Source organism: Atractosteus spatula, chromosome 12 (assembly GCF_055471065.1).
Source record: "Atractosteus spatula isolate fAtrSpa1 chromosome 12, fAtrSpa1.hap1, whole genome shotgun sequence".
NCBI lineage: Eukaryota > Metazoa > Chordata > Actinopteri > Semionotiformes > Lepisosteidae > Atractosteus > Atractosteus spatula.
The window spans coordinates 7,136,292-7,158,621 of NC_142717.1; the positions used below are offsets into that span (position 1 = coordinate 7,136,292).

Here is a 22,330-nt window from a genome sequence, read left to right on the forward strand (position 1 = left end):
TTATCCTAATTTTGTCAGTAAGGGCTTGGATACACAAAACTTGTCAACACATTTTCAGCCTCCTAGCACTGATACATGGAGCTGGAAATTAAAAAAAAAAACTATGAATAAAAAACATATTTGAACATTTCAACAGTCATTTTATTAAATGATAGTCTTTATGTAGAAGTTTCTTAAGCCAAAGTATATATTCACATTAGTTTGTGACTTGCACTGGTAGGACTTAATTAAAAGCTTGACTATTAACATTTTTGTTGAACTTTTTTAGGGACAACAATACCACAACTTTTAAACAGCACATCGAATAGCCTATACTTAAACTTTCAGTCAGATATCAGTGTGTCTGCTGCTGGATTTCATCTGGAATATACAGGTATGCTGACTATTGAGTCTGTATTTATTCATTGTCTTCAGATCTATGGATTCAATAAAAGTAATCATGTTAATGTATTGAAAAAAATCAAAATATACAATAATAATTGTGTAAACTTAAAACAGTGAGTTACATTAAATTCCTTTGAAAGAGCAATTCTAAAATGACCACTTTTTTTTCTATATTTGTTTCAATTAAAGAATATGAAGTGAATTTTAAATTTAAAAACTTAAATCATGCACTGTACATAAAAATAGTTGGTCTTAAGCTTTTGAAACTAATAGGCAAACTGATGTGCAGAAAACTTTCTGTTTGCCATAGCCATGCACAGACAGCTGGTGAAGGCAACAATATCAGTAAAACTGATCATTTACTGTACATGGTATTTACCTGGGAGTACTTTAGAAGGATGTCTCCACATTCAGCAACATGACATATTTCCTTGAAGTATGCTGTACAAAATTAAATAAAAGCATGTACAACGTTTGTACAGTATAGTACATCTTTATAATAACAACACAGACAATAAATTATTTTATATTATTTATCATTTTGGAATATTTAAATACATATAGGTAATTCTCAGGTATTTTTTTTGCTATGTGCAATAAATATCTCTAGGCTTTAAGGGGTGATAGTTTAATTCTAGAGTAGGTCAGGAATCAAAACAGCTGACTGCATCATAATTTTACTGATTTATTTCTTGCTTATCTCTATGTGGTTTGCCCAAAGAATATATTTGATATGCTTTTTAATCTTCTGGGTTTCTAGAGAGAACAAGCTTACAGTCCTGACTATAAAGATTATAAGATTCTTTGCCTCTCACTGCAGTGATTTTACACTGTCCCTACTTAAAAGCTAAACTGTTGAAAATAACCTCTTCAGCATGAGAATCAGCTTTGCTGTTTGTGCACCCAGGGTGTTCCTACATTCTGCTGCAGAATCAGTTATTCAAAACTATTCCTTTAACTCTGAAAATCAATCAGCATTCAAAATTAAATTTGTACATAAATTAATTTTCAAGATGTTATTTCCCCTCATATATCAGTGTAGGCATTCTAGTCATGCATAAATGATAATTTTGTTTGGAGAAATTGCATTGCTTGTAGTTAGATTGTTGTTGCGTAGACATTCATACCACAACTATGCTTTTCTGTTTGCCTTGTTAGCTTCTGGAACATGCCAACCTATCCAACTAAGCACTCATCTAATACAGTATATATCAAAATAAAAGTTAAAAATATAAATCTACGGTATATGCATTATACATATCAAATAATAAATAGACAATACTAAACATTTAATACTATGTACAGTACAGGTATTAAATGTACATGGATTGTAAAATCCTACTTTTCCTCTGTCCTAAGCAATAGGTTTAGATTCCTGCCCAGAACCTCAAACTCCAAATAATGGAATAAAAGTTGGTGACAGATACATGGTTGGAGATGTTGTATCTTTTCAATGTGATCAAGGATATTCTCTACAGGTAAGGAAATTATTATTTAATCATATTTTGCCTGTTATTAAGCAATTTCCAGACATGTCTCTGAGAGCTTACAGCCTGTGTTGAACTAAAGTACACCCACAAGATTTTAAGGAAAATATTTAAAAACTGAGGGGAGGAGTTGGTTAGTCTGATTTATAATGTTGAATTATTCTTAAGAGCAAAGCTGAAAGATGTAAAAACCAAATAGAATAATTTTAGTTTCCTGCCAAGACAATAATTCTGACAAATATAAAACATTTGTTTAGGCCTTGTGCACTAACCTGAAAAGGCTGGATGGTTGAACTAGAGGATTCTCTGACAAGAAGTCTATTTTACCCGTACTGTATATGGGCTGCAGCAATTACGTCTTTAACTGATACTCAAATTTTGTAGCAAGATTTTATTCCACATTAAGCTCTTTGCTGAAATATAAGAATTCTAAGCTGATTCTATGTTAGTTTTCATGTACTTGTTTCTGTTAGTTTCTTGATCAGTGTTCTAACAGTCTACTTAAATAGTGCTTTCATTACATTTCCAGCTTGTGGAGGCCTTATTTTTAACATTATTAACTTATCATTTATTATTAATATACTTGGTTCCAACATCCTTGTTGCTAAAATGAAGATATATAGGTTTTTAGATCCTTTAACCTAATTTCTAGGACTAGGAATCATTTGTGTTGCTCCCCCTGGAACTCTTTCTATGGTAAGGTATTTTTGTGATATTGTTAACAATATATCTTAGTGGTACATTTTAAAGCATGAAAATAAATTGCTCATTTGAGCATTTCTAAAAAATTAGAGACTGAATCAAAAGCATTTTGGATATTTAAGTGTTTTGTTCTATTATATGTTTTAGAGTTTTCTCAGTTATTCTTCGAATATCAATATTTTACACCGTTTTGCTATCGGTAAACATACCTTAACTTTACAAATACGAGAAGTAAAACTCCTTGGCCCAGAGTTTCCTGTTTCAGTTCTATTCTCCTTCTTATAAACTGACATTACATTTACAGTTCTCCAATTTGTGGGTACAGCTCCCGTGCTTAATGAGAGTTGAAACGTACTAGCTAAGGGCCTATGAATAACATCCCTCATTTCCTTAAGTATGCCTGGAGACATGCCATAAGCCACTGATGATTTATTGGCTTTAAGCTGTACCAGCCCCTGTAGAACTTCAGTGTCAGTTATACTGAAATTACCCAATACTGATAGAGTGCCTCCTATAACATGGGCCATGTTATTAATGTCAACTTTTGTAAAAACCTGTATGAAATGTTCATTTAGCAGGTTTGTGATTTCTTTATCTTCTGTTACTGCTGTTCTCTTTTTTTTTTCAACTGTACCTTTTGCTCAGTGTGCTTCGTTTCTATTTTTACATCTTGGACTAGTTGGCCTTGGTTGGCCCATTTTTCAGTAAAAACCCATATAGATTCTAAACCGCCTGTACCCTTTTGATTCAGTTTTGTAGCTAGCAGGTTATTTTTATAATGTTGTCCCATACCTTTACCCCTTCTCTTCCACTTGACTTTCTGAAAAACTATAATGATTACTTTATATTAATCCAAACCACACTTCCTTAGCCATACTTCAGTTTTTCCTGTAATGTCATCGTTACCTGTTTATGCGGTAACTCTGACATTTTAAGCATTTAATAGTTAATGCTTCTAACATTTAGGTACAAGCTTTTACATATGGTTGTATTATTGAGTTTGTTCTTAGTGTTGCCCTGAACTTTCATTATGCCATAAGAAATGGAGCTCATGTACCACGTATTTTAGTTTTAATATTCCTCAACTAATCTATGCATATGCTTCCCTTAACATATGGGCACTCCTCCAAGTCAAGAGCATCTTGTGCTGTTTGCACAGGTTCCATTTTCCTGGTCACGCATTTGTTACAGGTAGAATTTCTGAGAAAAGAGCAGTAGATATTCTGTTCCTATTTTTGTGTTTTAGCTAAATCTTTATAGTATCTACCTTAACCTACAGTAAGTATATGATTTGTTCCAGCATGTACCATGACAGCTGGATTCACCTTGGTTTTGGCCATGGGTCTATCCAGAAGCTCACTCTAAGATTATTTATTTGGAAAATATCAGTATAGTTTGTTGGAAATGTAGAAAACATAACTGTAACTGGAAAATCTACTTTGAAAAAGAGGAATGCCAATGTTCAAATTAGTACAAATAATGTAAAATAGTATTTTATAAAATGATTTGGATAATTTCATATCTATTTAAATGATGTTTTTTTATTATTATTTTTAAGGGGAATACCTATATAACCTGTATGCCTGGACCTGTAAGAAGATGGAATTACCCTGTTCCACTTTGTTTAGGTACAGTATGTGTTTGTGTTGATATGTTGTTGGCAAGGTAAGAGGTGAATTGTTCTAATCATTCTGGTTTGTGTTGTTGTTACTGATGCTTGCGTAAAGGATTATAACTTAGACAAAGTAAGGGACATATTTTGGTCACAGTCATGACAAAAGCGTACCTGATTGCTAATCTCAACATAATGACAAATTATAATTTACACTGCAAAGCAGTTTTGGAAGCACTATTCTGCACAGGTTTCTAACATTTGCAGTGTTAAGTCATTAGCATTTCTTTGAGAATTTTTTTTAAAAATACTGCATTTGCATTTTAAGAATTTATGGCTGATAAGGAGAAAAATATTTGCAGAAAACTAAACTTGGGAAATGGAAACATTTCATAGAAAACAAATGAACAAATAGCTATTTTTAATAGTAGTAATTCAATAGAGGCCACTAATGGTTTAGGTTTGGTCATGAATTTTGAACTTTAATTTTTAAAATAATAAGGAACAACTGTTCCTGTTCAATGATGCAACACAATATTGGTAATGAAAACAGCAGACATACTAAAATTAAGAGGTAGATATTTTAGATATTTAAATGGTGGAATGATCTACAGTATTGCTTTATTCTTCAAGACTTGAGTTTCAGTATGCAAATGAGCACTTAAACCAAAATGGACCTCCATTTCTTCATTGCAAATGGAGATAGTGTAGCACAATCTTAAGGAAGCAAGAACTAGGTAACAGCTCTCTGTTTCTATATCCTAAGGCAACTACTTCAATGCAGTCCAGTTGTAAATCTTGAAGAGCTAAATTACACTGATGAATAATTTAAAAACCCTCTGCTTACAGATATACATCTTTAATAAAACAACACCTAGAAGTATTTTTTAAGAAAAATCATTAAATGTTAAATAAAAATAATAAAAAAATAGCAGTATATACCTGAGAGCATATCTAAATGTTATATATTTGCAAGTATATTTAGCAGTTGAAGCAACAACTAGTATTGAATAGAAGAAAAATATGTGCAATACTCCCATTAAAGACTACCGTATTCTTCATTTTAGACTAAAAGTGTGTCTTCTTGAGCTGTTTATTGGTCTACCTCAATTTTCACATACAAAATACATCTGGAACTCTGCTCCCATCAAAATAAATTCTTTGATTTGTGTTGAATAGCAAATTGTCATAGGTCACCTTCATTTTGTTTCTGTGGTTTTCATTTTTGTTGTAGTATTGCAGATGGCATAGATGATTGGAATTCTTTCTGACTTTTAGTTTTTCAATGGCAAGAGTTTATCCCCACATTGTCAAAAATGTTTTTCCTGAACAGATCATTTGAACATTTGCTTGTACTAACTAGGTGACCTGTGGGACCAGCTCTTTATACCTTCCAAGTGAACACTTTCAAAATTCAGTTCTGATCAAAGAATTCCCACTTGTCTGTATACTTTTTTTTAAATTCACATTTGTTCCCATGTCACATTTCATTTTTTCTTCTCTTTTCTGTTTTATGCTGAATTCAAGTCATTGCTGCAACCTCTGATTCCACTGGCTAAACAGCCTCCCATTTCATGCATTGAACCAAGTCATCCACAAACCTCATGCCAATTGATATCTTTTAAACACATAACACCATTAAATCTGTAAGCACTCATTTCATCATCTTTTGTTAAACAGATGATGAAGCCGCATTGAACCTGGACAATAGCTACTAGCACCAACTGAATGTGTTCTGTAACATTTATATATAGAATGGTCTTGTAGAATTCTCTTCATATTTTATATTAAGCTTCCCCTGGTTTAATGTTTGCTTGAAGACACATTTTATGGCACTTGTACCATTTTGTACAAGTGACCAATATGATAGCCAAAGAGAGTCAAAATTATTTTCTCCCATGGAACTACTGAACCCTGAAGAAAAAAGGGTATCACTAGAATTGTGAAGTGAATTGAGCCCACTGACTATTTCCTCCCAAGTACTGTATATACCATAAGGCAAAAATAGCATTCCTTTTAACCTTTAAAGTTCTGCAAATGAGTATTGTTTTCATCATTCTAACACTATTTTTATAACTGTATTATGAAGTTTTGAAATGTAATAACAAATTTAAATTTGATTTCATGGTCACATTTTATTGATGTAGTGAGGTTCTTTCCATCTACTGTCTTCCCTTTAGCATGAAGGAGAGAAATGAAATGGCCTGAAAATTACTTTTGGAAAAAGCTTATTTATAGAACAGCAAGCAGACAAAGAAGCAAGCTGAAGCCGACTGCATGATCACAAATCAGTGCCTACGTGGCAGGACACATTTTAAATGGATAAAAAATACAAGCACATAAAAATAAAAAAACAGATTAATTCTGCAGCATTACAGTATGAATAATTATAAACCACAATAGCTGATAAGTTTTCTGCTTTGCAGACAAACCTGTGGTAGTGTACTGATGAGAGATTTCTTCACCACAGCACTAGAAAGGTGAACGCAGATTTTTTTTAGCACCATTGCACAAGGTTTTAGGTTCCATAATGATTATTGAAATTAAATATGAAATACACCTCATTGCATAGACACTGTGGTGGACCTTCATTCGGCCTGTTGAATGACAGTGGTTTTTAATTATAGAAAATATTGCACAACCCTTGTGTTTCTGTTTCCTTTATCCTGCCATTCAAGTCATATTAAGACGAAAAAAATGTTGTTAATTATTAAAATGATATATAAAATACATACATACAAAATGACATCATTATCATCATTATGTTCATCAGAATCAGATGTAATTCATAATTTAATGATAGAAAATATTGCACAACCCTTGTTTTTCTGTTTCCTTTATCCTGCCATTCAAGTCATATAAAGACAAAAAAAAGTTAATTATTAAAATAATATTTAAAATACATACTGTACATATAAAATGACATCATTATCATTGTTATGTTCATCACAATCAAAATAGAATTGCAAGCAGCAATGTCCTGAGAGGTGGTGGTGATAAAGTTCAAGCTGACATTTTTTTGTCTTTGTAGTTGTCAGGCATAAGATTTTTGTAATAGAGCATATATGGCTTACAAGATACAGTACACTCTATAATAGTCTTGACTCTTGTACAGAAAGTATATATGTGTGTTTTAAAATTGTGTAATACTATGGATATTTATACTTGAATGAATGCTCTTCTCATTTCAAATAAATAATTTAGATTTTGATATACAGTATTTAGCAAACTAGTCAAGTTTGCAAATGCTAAAGTATTAGGAAACACTTTAAATGGAGCAAATGAAATTCAAAAAAGATATTAACACTAGGCACACACCTGAGAGATGATATATACCTTATTCCATATTGATAGAAAAACCAAACTATAACCACAAAAAGAAAAATGTTTTTTCAAGTTGAGAAATCTCAACTTGAAGAGACTACTTATGAAAAATGGAACTAATATCAATGTATAATTTGAAGGCCAAATAAATTTTCAATGTCTCATATCCTTTAGAACCCAGCTGTTCCAGTTGACTTTTTCTCCTTTATATCTTTGCTGAACACAATGACCCTCACTAGGTCATGTAGAATGAAATGGATGGATATTGATGAAATGCAACATCTATCATTAACATGATAACATGAACTCTACATTCATTTCAGTGGGCAGCTAATTCACAGATGAAATACTTTACTGTATCAGATGCACAACTCCACTAATTCTGAACCTGTAACTCAAGAGACTTTTCTTTTTTTAAGATGCTTTACATATCATCAACAGTAACTTCTTAGTTAGGTCACATACAATGCAACAAGACCTAATACTTGTTGGCTAATACTTAATATTCTAGTTTAACTTTGTATCAAACATTATATGAAGATTCCAAAAAGTGTTGTTATCAAATCATGCAACTAAATGCAGGCAAGGCACGTCATCACTGGGAATTTTCTATCGATGAAAAATTCAAAATATGTACTTCACTTCAAGTACATAAGGGAGAAAATTTAATTGAAAACTACAACACCTTGCCAGAAGAAAGCATTTACTTTTCGTCTCAGCTCCCTTTCCAGTTAAATTATTAAGCATAAATGTTTGGGTTATTAATAAATTACAGCATAAAATAAGTATCCACAGTATGTAGGCACATTAGTAGATGAGTGGGCTGTTTTAAGGATTCGCTTATTAAACTTCCTGTCTGTAGCATTCAAAATCTTTTTTGGATTCTGACATGTTTTTTGTTCATTCAGGAACTTTTTCATAGTTAACATTTTAAACATAACTGTTGTGAAGACTGATGTTTCATCATGTACAGTACTTTGGTTCATATTGTGTATTGGTAGTTCTGGCAGATAAGCAGTGCTGACTATTCCCACCAGAACAAGACAGTTGCTTTGTAACATTTCTTTTTTCTTTGCACTGCATCAGAAAAAGTGTTGAGTGCAAATGTCCTCTAATTTCCACGTTCACTTCAGTCAGCTTTGAAAGAAATAGTAAAATAGCCTTTTTGGTCCATTTACAGCATTATGCAATAATAATATTTACAATATTTCTGTCATTTTCTACACAGCCCAGTGTGGAGGCTCAATGACTGAATTCAGTGGTGTCATTTTAAGTCCTGGGTATCCTGGCAACTACCCAAGTGGCTTAGACTGCACATGGACTGTAAAACTTCCTATTGGTTTTGGTATGTATATGCATGTATATTTAGAAAACTACATTTACTGAATGCATGTTATCAGCAAATATACTGTATAACCACATACACTGGTAATATACAGTAATTATGTCAGGGATCAACTGACCAGATTTCAGAAGCTAGGTATCCCAGGATTTAGGTGGTTAAAGTCAAAATCTTATTATCTAGATACAATGAAGTGCAGGAGGTTATAAATGACAGTTTAAATAATAACAAACATCATATGATAAAACATAAGGCAATGAAAGGAATTTTATGGCGTAGTAGTTAGGGCCCTGGACATTTAACTAAAGCTAAAGTCCCAGGTATAGCACTGCTGTTCTGTCTTTGAAGGAGGTAATTAATTCAGATTGTTTCAGTAAGGTGCTCTGATGTATAAATGGGTACAAATGCAAGCAGATTTGGATAGACAAATTAATTGAATCAGTTGATAAACATATTTCATAAATAGTGCTGGGGAAATCAGAAAGCTTAACTCATCACTTCCTCCTATTTTTCTTCTTATACTGCATGCACCATTATTCTCCAGGTATTCATCTCCAGTTTCTGAATTTCTCCACTGAGGCTATCCATGATTATTTAGAGATACGGAGTGGATTGTCAGAGACAGGCACCGTGATTGACAGGTTCAGTGGGCCTCAAGTGCCAGATTCCCTTTTCAGCACCACCCACGAAACCAGCTTTTATTTCCACAGTGACCATTCTCAGAGCAAACAGGGATTTCACATCATATATCAAGGTCAGTTTTGAGTATATCACTCTTTCTCTTGTGGCTCTGCATGCTGTTTAAAGTATATTCAGCATGCAACAGTTCATGACACCCATCAGTTCCTCCAATATGTAAAACAGTAGCAATGAAAAGCACTGTAGAAAATGCAATGGAATATTTCTTTTTTTATTTCTTCCTATATACTCATTTTTATCAAGACAACATTTTTAACATTGATAACATTTGCTAATTCTGCAGCTTATCAGTTGCAAAGCTGTCCTGACCCCCGCCCTTTCCGAAATGGAATTGTGATTGGAAATGACTTCAGTGTAGGAATGACCATATCCTTTGAGTGTCTTCCTGGTTATTCGCTGATTGGAGAGGCAGCATTAACATGTCTCCATGGGATCAGCAGGAACTGGAACTATCCTCTACCTAGATGTGAAGGTATGAATCTATCTTCTTTCTTCTCTTCTGATTTTATCTGTAAAGAGTATTACAAACTCACAAAGAATACAAACACGGTTTACAATCAAGGTTTATTTTTAAAGATTTTAAATACTAAGTCTGTGGAATTCAATACCTGATTGTAGTGTTAAGTGTGTATGCTTAGCACTACAATCAGGTATTGAATTCTAAAGGGTAAGCCTGCCAAAATGCATTGAAATTCAAATTTCCCGAGTCACCAGAACTGCAATTGTGAAAAACAGATCAAAGGTCAAAGACCTTTTTTTCTGTAAAACTACCAAGTCCTGCAATACCTCCAAGACTCTAATGTCCTCCTTGGGGTATAGTGTCAAAATATCAAAAATGCAACTACTATCATTACTGAAACATACAGTATCTCCTTTGAAGTTTTTGCTGTATGAATGACGAGATGTAACTATACAATGAGAAACAAGCACTGAGAAAGAAAAATCTAAATATGAATGTTCTTTTTCTTCTACAATAGTTTGAAAATCAAAATAAGTTGAAATAGAAGTCTTTGAAAATGAACAGCAGTCAATGTCAAACAACTGCTATGCATTCCAATGGCAAAACAAATGGCTTAAACAAAAGACCAATTAGTTCATTTATAAGTATTATTCAATGCATTTTTTGCCAGCATGTTAGGATCTGCTCTTTTTTATCAAATACAGCTACGCATGCTGTGACAAAAATGCTATCATGAAAATGCCCAGGTAACATTTTTCTAAATGGTGATGATTTTAGAAAAATAATTCAAAAATACTAAAAATAAACAATATTTTACTTACTTTCACCTCTTCTTTTCATTTGTAGTAGTTCACTACAAGCGACTACTAATTTATTCCATAATGTTGTTAGCTACTGTGCATCACAGGATTCATTTTTCTCTCTTGTAATACTTTTGTACTCAGCAGCCCACTCTTAATGCTATGGGGATTTGTCTGAATATCCTTTTTCCATAAAGATATAAAGTGTATAGACCAATTTTAAAATTTGTAGCTTGTTGAGCTTTGAAACTTGAAACAACACATTCAACAGTTGTCTGCCCCTTCAGAAAGTAAATTGCTGTATATGATGTATCTGAAAACAAAATAGAACATAATAGAATAGAAATAATTATATTAAGAATTTCAGAGATTATCCCTCCCCCCCAAAAAAGCTAAGAACATAAAAAGAGTAATAAAAGAAGAAATTATTCAAATGATCTTGTTCTTTAGGTTACTAAAAGCTATTGAACAGTTTGAAAGTACTGTACTCAATTTCTTAAATGTGTATTTAGTCAGTGCAACTTAGATTTTGAAGTATTGACTTCTTTCCTTCATATGAAGCTAGATTTTTTTCCTAAAATATATTTTTGTATTCGTTTTTTAATATTTGTATCTCTTCTCATTAGGAATGAAATTTCATCAGGCACTACAGTCAGGTATTGAATTCTGAAGCCTAAAGGAATGGCAATATGTACAAAATGTACAACATAATAACGAGTGAAATGTAATCTTCCAATTACTTTAGATTCCACACAATTCATTTCAATCTGAAAATTCATGGGTTATATATACAGTAGGTGTTAAAACACTTTTGACTGTAGATTTAAAAGTGTCAGTTAAAGCTGGCATTGTTTTAAAATAGGCTTTAATATTGTTACAGCTAGATGAGGGGTCAACATCTAACCAGTATCAACATTTGCAGTTCTCTGGGCTTCAAAGCAAGGAGTAGGAGCTGAAGTGTTTGCAGAGCTGCAGGTGGTCTGAGAGACATTGATCAAAACGAATTTCCTAGTTTACCTTAGTTAATTAACTTCTTGGTAAATCATTAAAAGTCATAAAGCACATTAAATTGAATTGAACAGTACAGAGAAACAGGATAAAAGACTGTAGTTGCCTGTCATTTAGTATCCTCCAGTTCTTATCCTCCAGAAGTGTGCCAGATTTAAAAGAACTGTTGTGCCTCTAACTACTGTACAGTATATCGACTGCTGTGGTATATTCTTGGCATTCTGTATCTACAGTATACAATTTGGGGGTTATAATTATTTATCTTAATTATTGATTATCCCTCTCAGTATTATATTTTCTTAACCCCCTGTATTGGTAACAATATTTATTATGGTGTTCTTAATAAAATGTTGTATAAAATATGTCTATGGTTATATTAGTTCTAGGTTTAGCAGAAAGACTATTAAAAGCTGTTATGTCTTTATTTTTTGAGTCATTAAAATTCTGTTATTTTTAAAGATTTTCTTAAGATTTTAGAGGACATGGATGTGAGTAAAGCATTTGTATGCACTATGTGATCATTAAAGCAAATCCATGCATAGTCTGGCATTCCTAAAAAATGTTTCCCCTTATTTACTTAAATAAAGTAAAGCAATTCCTCACACTTCAAGACACCCATCATTGGTAGGAGGAAGTCAGTTCCTTCTAAATGTAAAACACTTGACATGGAAAGCACTATAGCAATACAATGAAAGAATGAATTGAGATATTGCATTAATGTAATATTTGAGCTGCATTTAAAGTGAGATTTTCTAACCTCTAAAATTGTAAGATTTACTACATTTTACACTATTTTTAGAAGTGAAAGGAAACTCCAGAAACCACAGATTCACTGTATTGTATACCTGGAGTTTGTCACATCCAACAGATTCACAGCTTTACTGGAGATGGATCTGGGTACTGATAGCTTGGAGGAAAAGGGACAATTGAAGAGCTCTCGGTAACTCAGAAGCCCATTCTAGATTAAAAGGGAAGGAGTGAAACTGAGACATTCATTTAGTAGACGATGTAGTGTTCCAAAGCAAAAGGGAGTCCTCATATAATCTGTTTCCTGCCTGGCATACAAAGACCTCCCTGCATGAACAGGCTTATGTAGGAAAGGGTAGGCTGACAATTCTGCAAGACAAATGTAGAGATTTAGAGTTTAAAGATACCGTTAGATACTGTTAGAGCAGAAGGTCTGCAATGAGCTTCTTAGATCTCTTCAGGTGTCAAGTGCAAGCTCAGGGAAGCAAGAGGCACTACAGGGATTATACATGTGGCTAATGGATTGGTTTGTAGAAGACAGGTTTAGGTTTATGGGGTAATGAGGATCCTTCTGTAATAAGTTACACCTACACCAGAGCACTGCCATTGGAAACTAGGGAACGTTTGGGCAGGGAATTTACAAAAGGTCACCACTGGCTTACCTTACCTGTTTGGTCATTATTAGATCTTATGAGAACAGAAAAGTCGCAAGAAACAGTGAGGAAACACTCCATTACTAAAATCTTTTAGAAATATACAGTATTAGAAGCACAAGGAAAACACAAGAACAAAAACCCTAAGTTACTCCATTAATAAGAAACTGTGACTTAACATTGAGTGGATGACAAAGATTTACATAAAATGATCATGTACAGATTGTTTTGACAAGACGGATCAAATAGGTGGTGCAAACTATTGGGGATTACATGGTATACAGTAAATTGGCACTCTCAAAAGATGCCATAATTAAATCAGTTCAAAACCCATTACTTTGAACTTCTTGCTGGGGAATTTGTGAGAGATGGGAGCACTAGCTAGGAGGCATTTACAGCACAATGCTCTCAAGGGGACCTTGGGATTCACAATGGAAGAAAGTATGAAAGAAGAATGAGGGTTGTTGTTGTTCGATATACTAAGATTTCTTTCATTATATTTTTGGTTAAAGTAGAAAACAGGAAGAGAAATACATTTCATAAAAACGTATCTTCTTTTCCAGATTTCAAAGTATGAGGTACATAGCTACATTAGCATAACATCACAATGAGATGACATAGAAAACAAGGATAAAAGGAATGGGATGGTCTCAAACATTTTCCTGTGTTCTTGAATGCTATAAAAAGTGTAGGTGACAGAGATTAAAGACATTGTAACCGTAGTCAGTTTGACTGCATGTTCTTTGTGAGTGTTACTTTTTGGACTCAACAGGCACACTACATCTCAAACATTTTCCTATGATCTTGAATACTATTTTACTGTATGTGTGTACCCAATGTGTGTGTATATAATAAACTGTATGTATATACATCTCTTTGCTCTATCCAGTACAGCAAACAAAGGTTACAATTAGCAAAACGCAGTTAATGTTATATTTAAGAACATATTTGAAGGCACAGAAAAAAATAATACAAATGCAAAGCACAATAGCTTACAAAGTGCATTATAAAAGCTCATATGTTTTAGAGGATGAAAACTGATAAATGTCCCCTTTTAAAGCATGAACTTCTACTTTTTTCAGAAGTCCAAGTGAGATGGTTGAAATAATACAAAGGAGATTCAGAGGGACGTTTTTGTTTTCAGCATTTACAATGAGGATAATAAAAGGAAATGTTCAAATTACTTCTAACAATACATTTTCTGTATTTGCACCAAAGCTCTCTGTGGGGGAAATATTACAGCAATGAATGGTACCATTTATTCACCTGGACATCCTGATGAGTATCCAAACTTCCAAGACTGCATTTGGAATGTGAGAGTTCCACCCGGAAATGGGATATATATAAACTTCACAGTCTTACAAACAGAGCCCATTTATGACTTTATCACTGTATGGTAAGTAGTTGCCTCTCTTTATTTCATTGGTATTTCATTGGTAGTCTTTTTTTAATTGCATACTAAAAAAAAAACTCATTTACAATTCCTTAATGTTGATGGAAAGCTCAGAAAAAACAGTTTGTAATTTGTCAAACTTATTTCTTGTCCATTTTTAAATTCTTAATGAATTAGCATGACAATTGCTGTGTACCTTTGATATCTCCTGATGGGTAATCAAAATAAATAAGGTATGCACATTAATTTGTGAGTGCACACAAGATTAAATCCCCATCTTTTTAGATATTTCTGTGCCATAAGTATATTAAGCTAATATTTCTAACATGCCTTGATTTAGAACTGATGTACAGTAATTTGGCCACTTTCCTAAGTAAATAGTCTCTATTTTTATATATTTATATATTGTTTTTTTTGGAAAAATGACCAGTAAAATGTCCATTGTTTTTCAAATGCCTGCGTAATAATAGATAATGCAATGCTATATGAACATATAAATGTAATACTATATGAATTAATATATAGCATACTGTATTGGCTTGTGTTTTATATATCTGATTTAACATGCTGATACCTCTTCGTTTAGTCCATACTATCTTTGCTTTCCTGAAAATCTTTTGAATTGTAAAAATCTGCTCATGCTTTGTTCTTGCTAACCAGCTTGCTTCAGGAAACAAAATCTGCTTTTTAATTATTGTGACTGGGCCTAAAATCTGTGAACAGTCTGAGCTGGAGATAATAAACACACAGTGATGTGTTACACTGAGTTAATCCTCCCCGATGATCTATCAAAATGGGTAGTTAATTAGTTGCGTCCTCCCTTTAGTTACCATGGCAACGGTTCTGGCCATTTCAGCTTTAAAGAAAGTCCTATTATATGTTTCAAATCAATTTTAAAAGGCTGCAGTGGAGAAATACTTTATATATTATTAATGCATGAAATGAATGCTAGCTTTCTAAAGTTTAGGACTAATCTTTCATGTCAGCTTTCAAGGTGTTTCAAGATTAACATTTCGTTGCTGGAAAAGACACTTTCAAGCAATTGAAATAATCTCTTTAATTGCTGTGGTAAAGCTCTGTTTGAGCTCTGTTTGATATCAAATAGAAGCATTGTGTATCTATACTGCCATCTGATATGTGCCATTTCTGAAATATATATCTAACTCTGAGGAAAAACGACACTGTGGAATATTTTGTCAGCTCGATCCTTCACTTTATTCACAGCAGAAATGCTTCTGCCCTTTTATAAGAATGAGATCAGAATTTTCTCCTGCACAGTTGCTGCCTATTTCTATTCAAGTATGTGCTTCAGAAAAGTACAAAATGGCAGATGGATTTCTTATAGGTTTTCTAGTGACAAATGTAGATGGTCAACACAAGTTTGATTGCATTTATCTTAGGTGACAACCTAGACATTTTTTCTTAAGATAGCTTTAAGAATAAATGAAGTACAATGTCTTGAATATATTAACAAAATAAGTATTTTTAAGGAAGTTCACATCAATCATGAATGAATAATATTAATTTTACTGCATATTAAATTTTTAAGAAAGTTGTGCTCTTATGTGTTATTGATAATGTTATTGCATGATGCATCCAAACAAACAAGATTTTCTACATAAAATGAAGTGCATTATGAATGTGTTTTGGTTCTTTGCTTTTGTGGAATGTGACATAATAATTTCATGCTGCAGGAGCAAACTGCCCCTGTACAACAAATAGGGTCTTTGTTCTTTTTATTTCACATGCATGGCCCTCATTGAAAAGTGTCTATTGAAGCAAGCAGTGATTACGTTAGAAATCATTGTGAGCATGGTTCAGGAAGCCATTCTTCAGGTTAGTTCCACTAAAGCAAGAGTGGACACAATGAATGTCATATTTGTCACATTCCCCATCAGATACGTATATTTCATTAAATGCTTTTCTTCTGTAATATTCTCTAAAGCTATGTGATCCATCCAAGAGTAGGAATTGAATAGCCCCCCTGAATGGAAAATAAGCTTGTATCTAATTTAAATGTGCACTGAACAACTAAGTCCCAATTTCCCTTTGTTTCTCCAGAGGGTATATTTACTTATTAATGGTGTTTGCAGTCCATCAGATTTCCTGTGTGTGATACACTGGCCACAACACCTAAATAATGCATGTCCTACATAGGTTGAAATCACATTATTGCCTGTCAACAGAGCTTGTGAAGTGGTCAAAAGTTAAAGGTTAACATTGAGTCCTATAATGCTCATCAGGCTGGCTGCTTCACAAAGTAATTTCTTGTCACTCTATTTAAAAAAAAATCCTCAGAAGTACATGACATTTCTTTGTCCTGAATGTGTACCTAAACTTTATTGTTTGTCTCTTGGTTGTAGCTTGTGTGCTGTGAATGAAATGGAACATGGGTGTGATTTTGGCTGTCCTCTTCAGGAGTTTGGATATTCAGATCATGTCATCCCAGTGGATATGATTTCTCCCAGTAAAGTGTCCTTGTTTAATGACAAATACACTCCATTCTTTTAATACATTTGTTTTTCTTTCATCTGAGGAATATTTAATGGGAGATTATAATGGGATTTATGGAGAAAGGCAAATCCCAATTCCCACCAATCTCAGCTCACTATCAGTATGTTTCACCTAGACCATTCTATCACAGAGCTTGTCATGCTAATACCACTCCATCACCCCCATCAATGCTGCCAATGCAGTAACCCTTTGGTGTATCACAGGGGGCTCTGACTACCTTGTCCATATGGCCAGGTTGTCGTTCCTCAAGCCAAACAGCTAAAAGCTAAACATCTATAAATGCTGTCTTATTTGCAGTTACATTGCTGGAGTATTGGGGTATTCATTGCCATAGAATAATAGGAAATTTCCTATTGTAGAAAACTATTACAATGGGCCCTTTGTATTTTATGTAAATAAAGTCTCCTTTGAGTGTATGGGATAAATCACAGGGTTATGTCAATAGTGGACCTTCTAGCTTTCCAGGGAGATACATCCAATCGAATAAGTGCTACCAGTTAGGTGAAATGGAGACAGCTGGGGAATCTATGTCTCACAAGGCACTAGCAACCTCTATTGCTGATGAGCTGCCTGGATGCATGTGGTGTTCTATGTGTACTGTGTCAAATCTCCAAACAGCAGTATACAATTGCTCTTCAGTGAGCACTCTGGGCTCAGTGGTGCATACATGTTATCGCAATCTCTCTCAGGCTGCTGTGAAAGTGAAATGTGTACAGGGTTGTAATTATAGTGGTATGTTGGTTTGAAAATCAAAAGGTTCAAAAGGCTGTTCTGAACAAAAAAAAACACAATCATGTCCTATTATTTGTGTAACTGCTGCTTAAAATTCAGTTTTGTTGTTTTTCTTACTTTAGGGATGGACCAGATCAAAACTCTCCACAGATTGGACAGTTCAGTGGAAATACAGCATTAGAATCAGTCTACACCACATCAAATCAAATCCTCATCAAATTTCACAGTGATTTTAGTGGAAGTGGATTCTTTGTTCTGAGTTATCATGGTGGGTATTGAATGAATATTGGGTTAAGTGAGCTTCATTTTATTATACTCCCCTTTTTGATAACTTTCCAGTTTTCAGTTGATCAGTTAGTGACTGTATAGGAAACTGCATTACATACAGTAGTGTACAATAGTACACTGCTATTCTACTAACACTTTTCATCGTTCTCCTCTTTTTACTCAGTTTTCCTTCTTTATGCAACAATACAATTCTTTGGTAATCTTCAACTGATGTTTTAACCATTGTGTTTTAAATTAATAGATAAACCTGATAAATCTGTATGTTTGTAATATAAATGGTAGCCCTTTATCTCTAAGGATGTATAGAAAGGAACTCATTTTGTTAATGATGAGGAACACAAAGTCAATAGTCACTTAGATTTAATTGTTAAATGTAATGGGTTTGTTACAATAGAACTTTATATATTGACTGGTCACATACAGTATGCTTTATCTTGAGTTGCTGTGATAATTTTTTTGAAGATTCTCATCAATGGGTTCACTAAATTAGAAGTTTGGATTATTTTTGCACAAACTGTATTATAATAACAAACAAATATGATACAGTATGAAATTTTATGAAAGCTTTGAGTAAATTATAGATGCTCCTGATTGTCTGTTTGTACAGCCGTGATTAATGTATTACCCGTGTATTCACCAACTATTATTATTATCATTAGTTCTTATAAACTCTTCATATATTTCATGAGCCATTTGAGTTGTGCATCAAGAACATATTCAGCTAAAATAAGATACACCTCAGTTGAATTTAATTTTGCCTAGTTACACTTGTATGGATATAAAGACTAAAAAGCGCATGGATTACCCTTCTTCAAACATGCATGATGGATTCTAGTATAAAAAACAGCTGAGCTATCAACTGTATATCCTTCATCATGAAGATACCTTCATATCAGTGCCACTATGTTGCTATCAACAGCCAGACAATACACTACATTTATTCTAGTCTAAAACTGAATTGAGAATTTGCATGTAGGGAATTATGATTTACCATCCTACTTAAATCTGAGTTCTCTGTTAAAATGATGTTATTGATTTGTTCTGATTAAATTATTCACTGAAAAATAAAACATTCACATGCAGGTGCAGTGATTAGTGATCCCATTGCAACTAATGGATTTTATTCATTGTTAGTTACCCATTGTGAGTATACATGTTTTAGTATTTTTTGTTGTTGGAAAGTTTTTTTGGAATCATGTCATTTTTAGCAGTGACTGGAAGAATGTATTGGGACCTTGGTATTCTTTACTCGGAAGGGTTATATAATTTTTTTTAAAAGAAGATATGGATGAATTCACATTCTCAAACATTTTTCTGCAAAGGCTTTAAGAAAGCCAAGATATCTTAAGTATATGCCCTTGGCTTGGGACAAAAATGGTTTATTCCTTCAATAATATTTAACACAACAAACCTCAAAGCTGGACTTATGTCTGCTCTGGAACATTGCACCCTAGAGGAGAAGAATTTTGGCAAACGAAATGAAAGAAAAGTATAGTGTTTGAAGAAATAAGTAGGACTCAAAAAGCCATAAGTTTTGCCAACAGCAAAACACAGTGGGGAGGTGATTCTGTAGATTCACAACCCATAGTTACAGAGTGGAAGGTCATGCTTCCGAATAAAGTTCAGGACAGGAACATCAAATAATATAAAGAAAACATTAAGGAAGGCAAAGGAAAAAAAATCTTCATATATTGTTTTCAAAGAATTAAAGTGGCATGAAAAAAGTAATATGTTTTAACAAGAAAAAAATGGAAAGCATTTACTTAAAGGCTACTTAAAAGGTTCACCATTCACCATGCAGTTTGAAAATTCATTCTCACTAAGACACTGTGAAGCAAAAGCAATATATAACATATATATTATTTATGCATTGCATAGTTATATATGTTTGTGTATGTGTCTGGAAAGTGTTAGAGAATATATGGAAGAAATTGCTATACAATTCAGGAAAGCAAGATTACTGCACTGTGACGATCATATGCAAATTAAAACATATTAGTTTCCCAAACAGATATCTTTTGTCTTAATTTTCATTTAGTAAGCTTGGATGTTTACTAAAACATATTTGGTTTGTTGTGTGTTTGTTATTATCCAAACCTGGTTTGTATTGCAAAAATCATTTGAAATTCGGTTTTATGCATGCATTGTGGAAGACTTGTTGTGATGCTAAAAGTTTTTTTTTTGTTCCACAAAGAAAGGAAGAGTTTAAAATCTGTATGATATAATTTCTAAAAATGATGTCTTCCAATGCAATACATTGATTTCTACACATAAGGATAGCATAATTAGTTTGTCGTTTACTAACACGAGATATACTGTATATTATTGTTAAATTCATTGATCAGTATGATAATGGATCTAATTAAATGAAACTTGCCAGCAGTGATTTGGAGGTTGCATTGAAGATAGCTGAACTGTTTGCAGATTAATTATGATATGAAATAAACCTTCTCCATAACTTTGCTTGTTGTGAATACTTAAATCAAATATTCATATAATCTCTATACAACAGAAATAAATCTATACAAGACAGTTTAAAGGAACTTTTTTTAAAGGAACATTTTAAGGAATGGAGTAGATTGTGAAGGGATTTGATTGAAGAACTCAAAATCCTCAGAGATACAGTAGGTACAGTATGTCCATAGTCATCCCAGAGGGTCAATGTATTTCAATGGAAGCACATCTGCATTTAGCCCTTTGCCATTCAAGTGCTATATACTGTATAACTAGAGTGTTAAATGTATCTCTTGCTTTCATTTTAGTTAATTCACTTACCTGTTTGTTAGGTAACAATTACATCTTATAATTCACTAAAAAATGTGTAAGAGAGTTTAAGTAGTAAACTACTATTGAAGAAACTAGTAAAATCTGAAGTGGACTAGAGCTTGCTCTCAAACCCTTGAATTGAAGACTGCTGCTATACTAAATAACTAGTTTTCTACTTTGCTTACTCACTTAATTATAAAACATTATTGATAAAATAATGTGCAGAACCAGTGTTTATAATTTTATAGAAGTGTTATTATTTCATTGTGTCATACAAAAACAAATGGATTTTTCTTCCTGAGTATTGTTTTTTGTATTGTATACACTATAAGTGTACTCAGTCAATGTTAAGGGGTAGTTTTGCAGACACTTTAGCAGAAGTCCTAGACTTGTTTACCTAAATTAAAATTGTGTAATATTTGGAGCTTGTGAAAACATAGATAAAAGTTTTGTGTACTCCAGAGCGAAAAAGTTCCAGAAATACAACTTTGAAATATTTTGGGGGCGAGACAGTGGTGCAGAGGTTAGAGTTGCTGTGTCACAGTGCTAGGTCCCTGTGTTTAGCTCCAGAACTTACATTTTTTTGCTTTATCTAGCTTATCAACTGCGGGTGTGTCAGCCTCCTCCTGCTGTTGCAAATGCAGAAGTACTGACTGATGACGACGAGTTTGAGATAGGTAATGTGTATTTTTCTGTCATATCTTTTCGTTACAGTAATAGAATACCATGTAAATTGCCTCTATATTGGATAGAATATTTCACAAAAGTATTTTTATGCTTTGTAACTGTAAATTTTCTCATCATTTGATCTAAATCTTTAAGGAAATTGTATTTTTCCTCTTCCTTTTATTTATCTAAAGTAGGTGGTTTTTGAACACTATATTGATTACTTTGTTTTGTTTCAGATTGGTTAAACACATTTTAATCCACTTTTACTTTATTATTATTGTGTTGTTTTTTTCTTCATTTTTCTCTTTCTCTTTTTGAAATTGTCAGTTTGGAAAACTGAAAGAGTGTCTATTCCTTGCAAAGCCTTAGCCTTTTTTCTTGTCTGCCTCAGCTACCTAGTTTCTCAGCTGTAAAGGTATTCTCTCAGCAGATGTTTTGAAAAATGTTTTTGAAAAGCAATAAGAACACATACAGAAACATGAGTTCCTCAACATTGTTATACATAACCTGCATATCCTGTTGCTATGGGATACAAATGAGGTATGCCTTTATGGTAACAAAGATGGATTCTTATAGCACAGTAAACAGATGGCTATGAAATGGTCTCTATCTGTTTATGTAATGGCAACTTGGGCATGGTCACATCTGGCAGTCCTATGGGAATATACACTCATTTATAATGCAATAAACCAGTGGATAGACTAAAGAGAGATACAGTACTCTTTATGAGTCTTGTGATACAGATGCAGC

At 33.2% G+C, this 22,330-nt stretch overlaps 1 protein-coding gene across 3 annotated transcripts in view; it reads left to right on the top strand.

Moving 5' to 3' along the window:
• The window catches only part of csmd3b (CUB and Sushi multiple domains 3b), a 581,296-nt gene that overhangs the window by 481,621 nt on the left and 77,345 nt on the right, over positions 1-22,330 (top strand). For all 3 annotated transcript variants that reach the window (XM_088929237.1, XM_088929238.1, XM_088929240.1), the window contains 9 exons: positions 269-373; positions 1,744-1,862; positions 4,132-4,201; positions 8,738-8,854; positions 9,396-9,605; positions 9,834-10,022; positions 14,437-14,614; positions 17,980-18,125; positions 21,508-21,588. In XM_088929237.1, the coding sequence (XP_088785363.1) occupies positions 269-373; positions 1,744-1,862; positions 4,132-4,201; positions 8,738-8,854; positions 9,396-9,605; positions 9,834-10,022; positions 14,437-14,614; positions 17,980-18,125; positions 21,508-21,588 (1,215 nt within the window). The remainder of the gene's footprint in view (positions 1-268; positions 374-1,743; positions 1,863-4,131; positions 4,202-8,737; positions 8,855-9,395; positions 9,606-9,833; positions 10,023-14,436; positions 14,615-17,979; positions 18,126-21,507; positions 21,589-22,330) is intronic.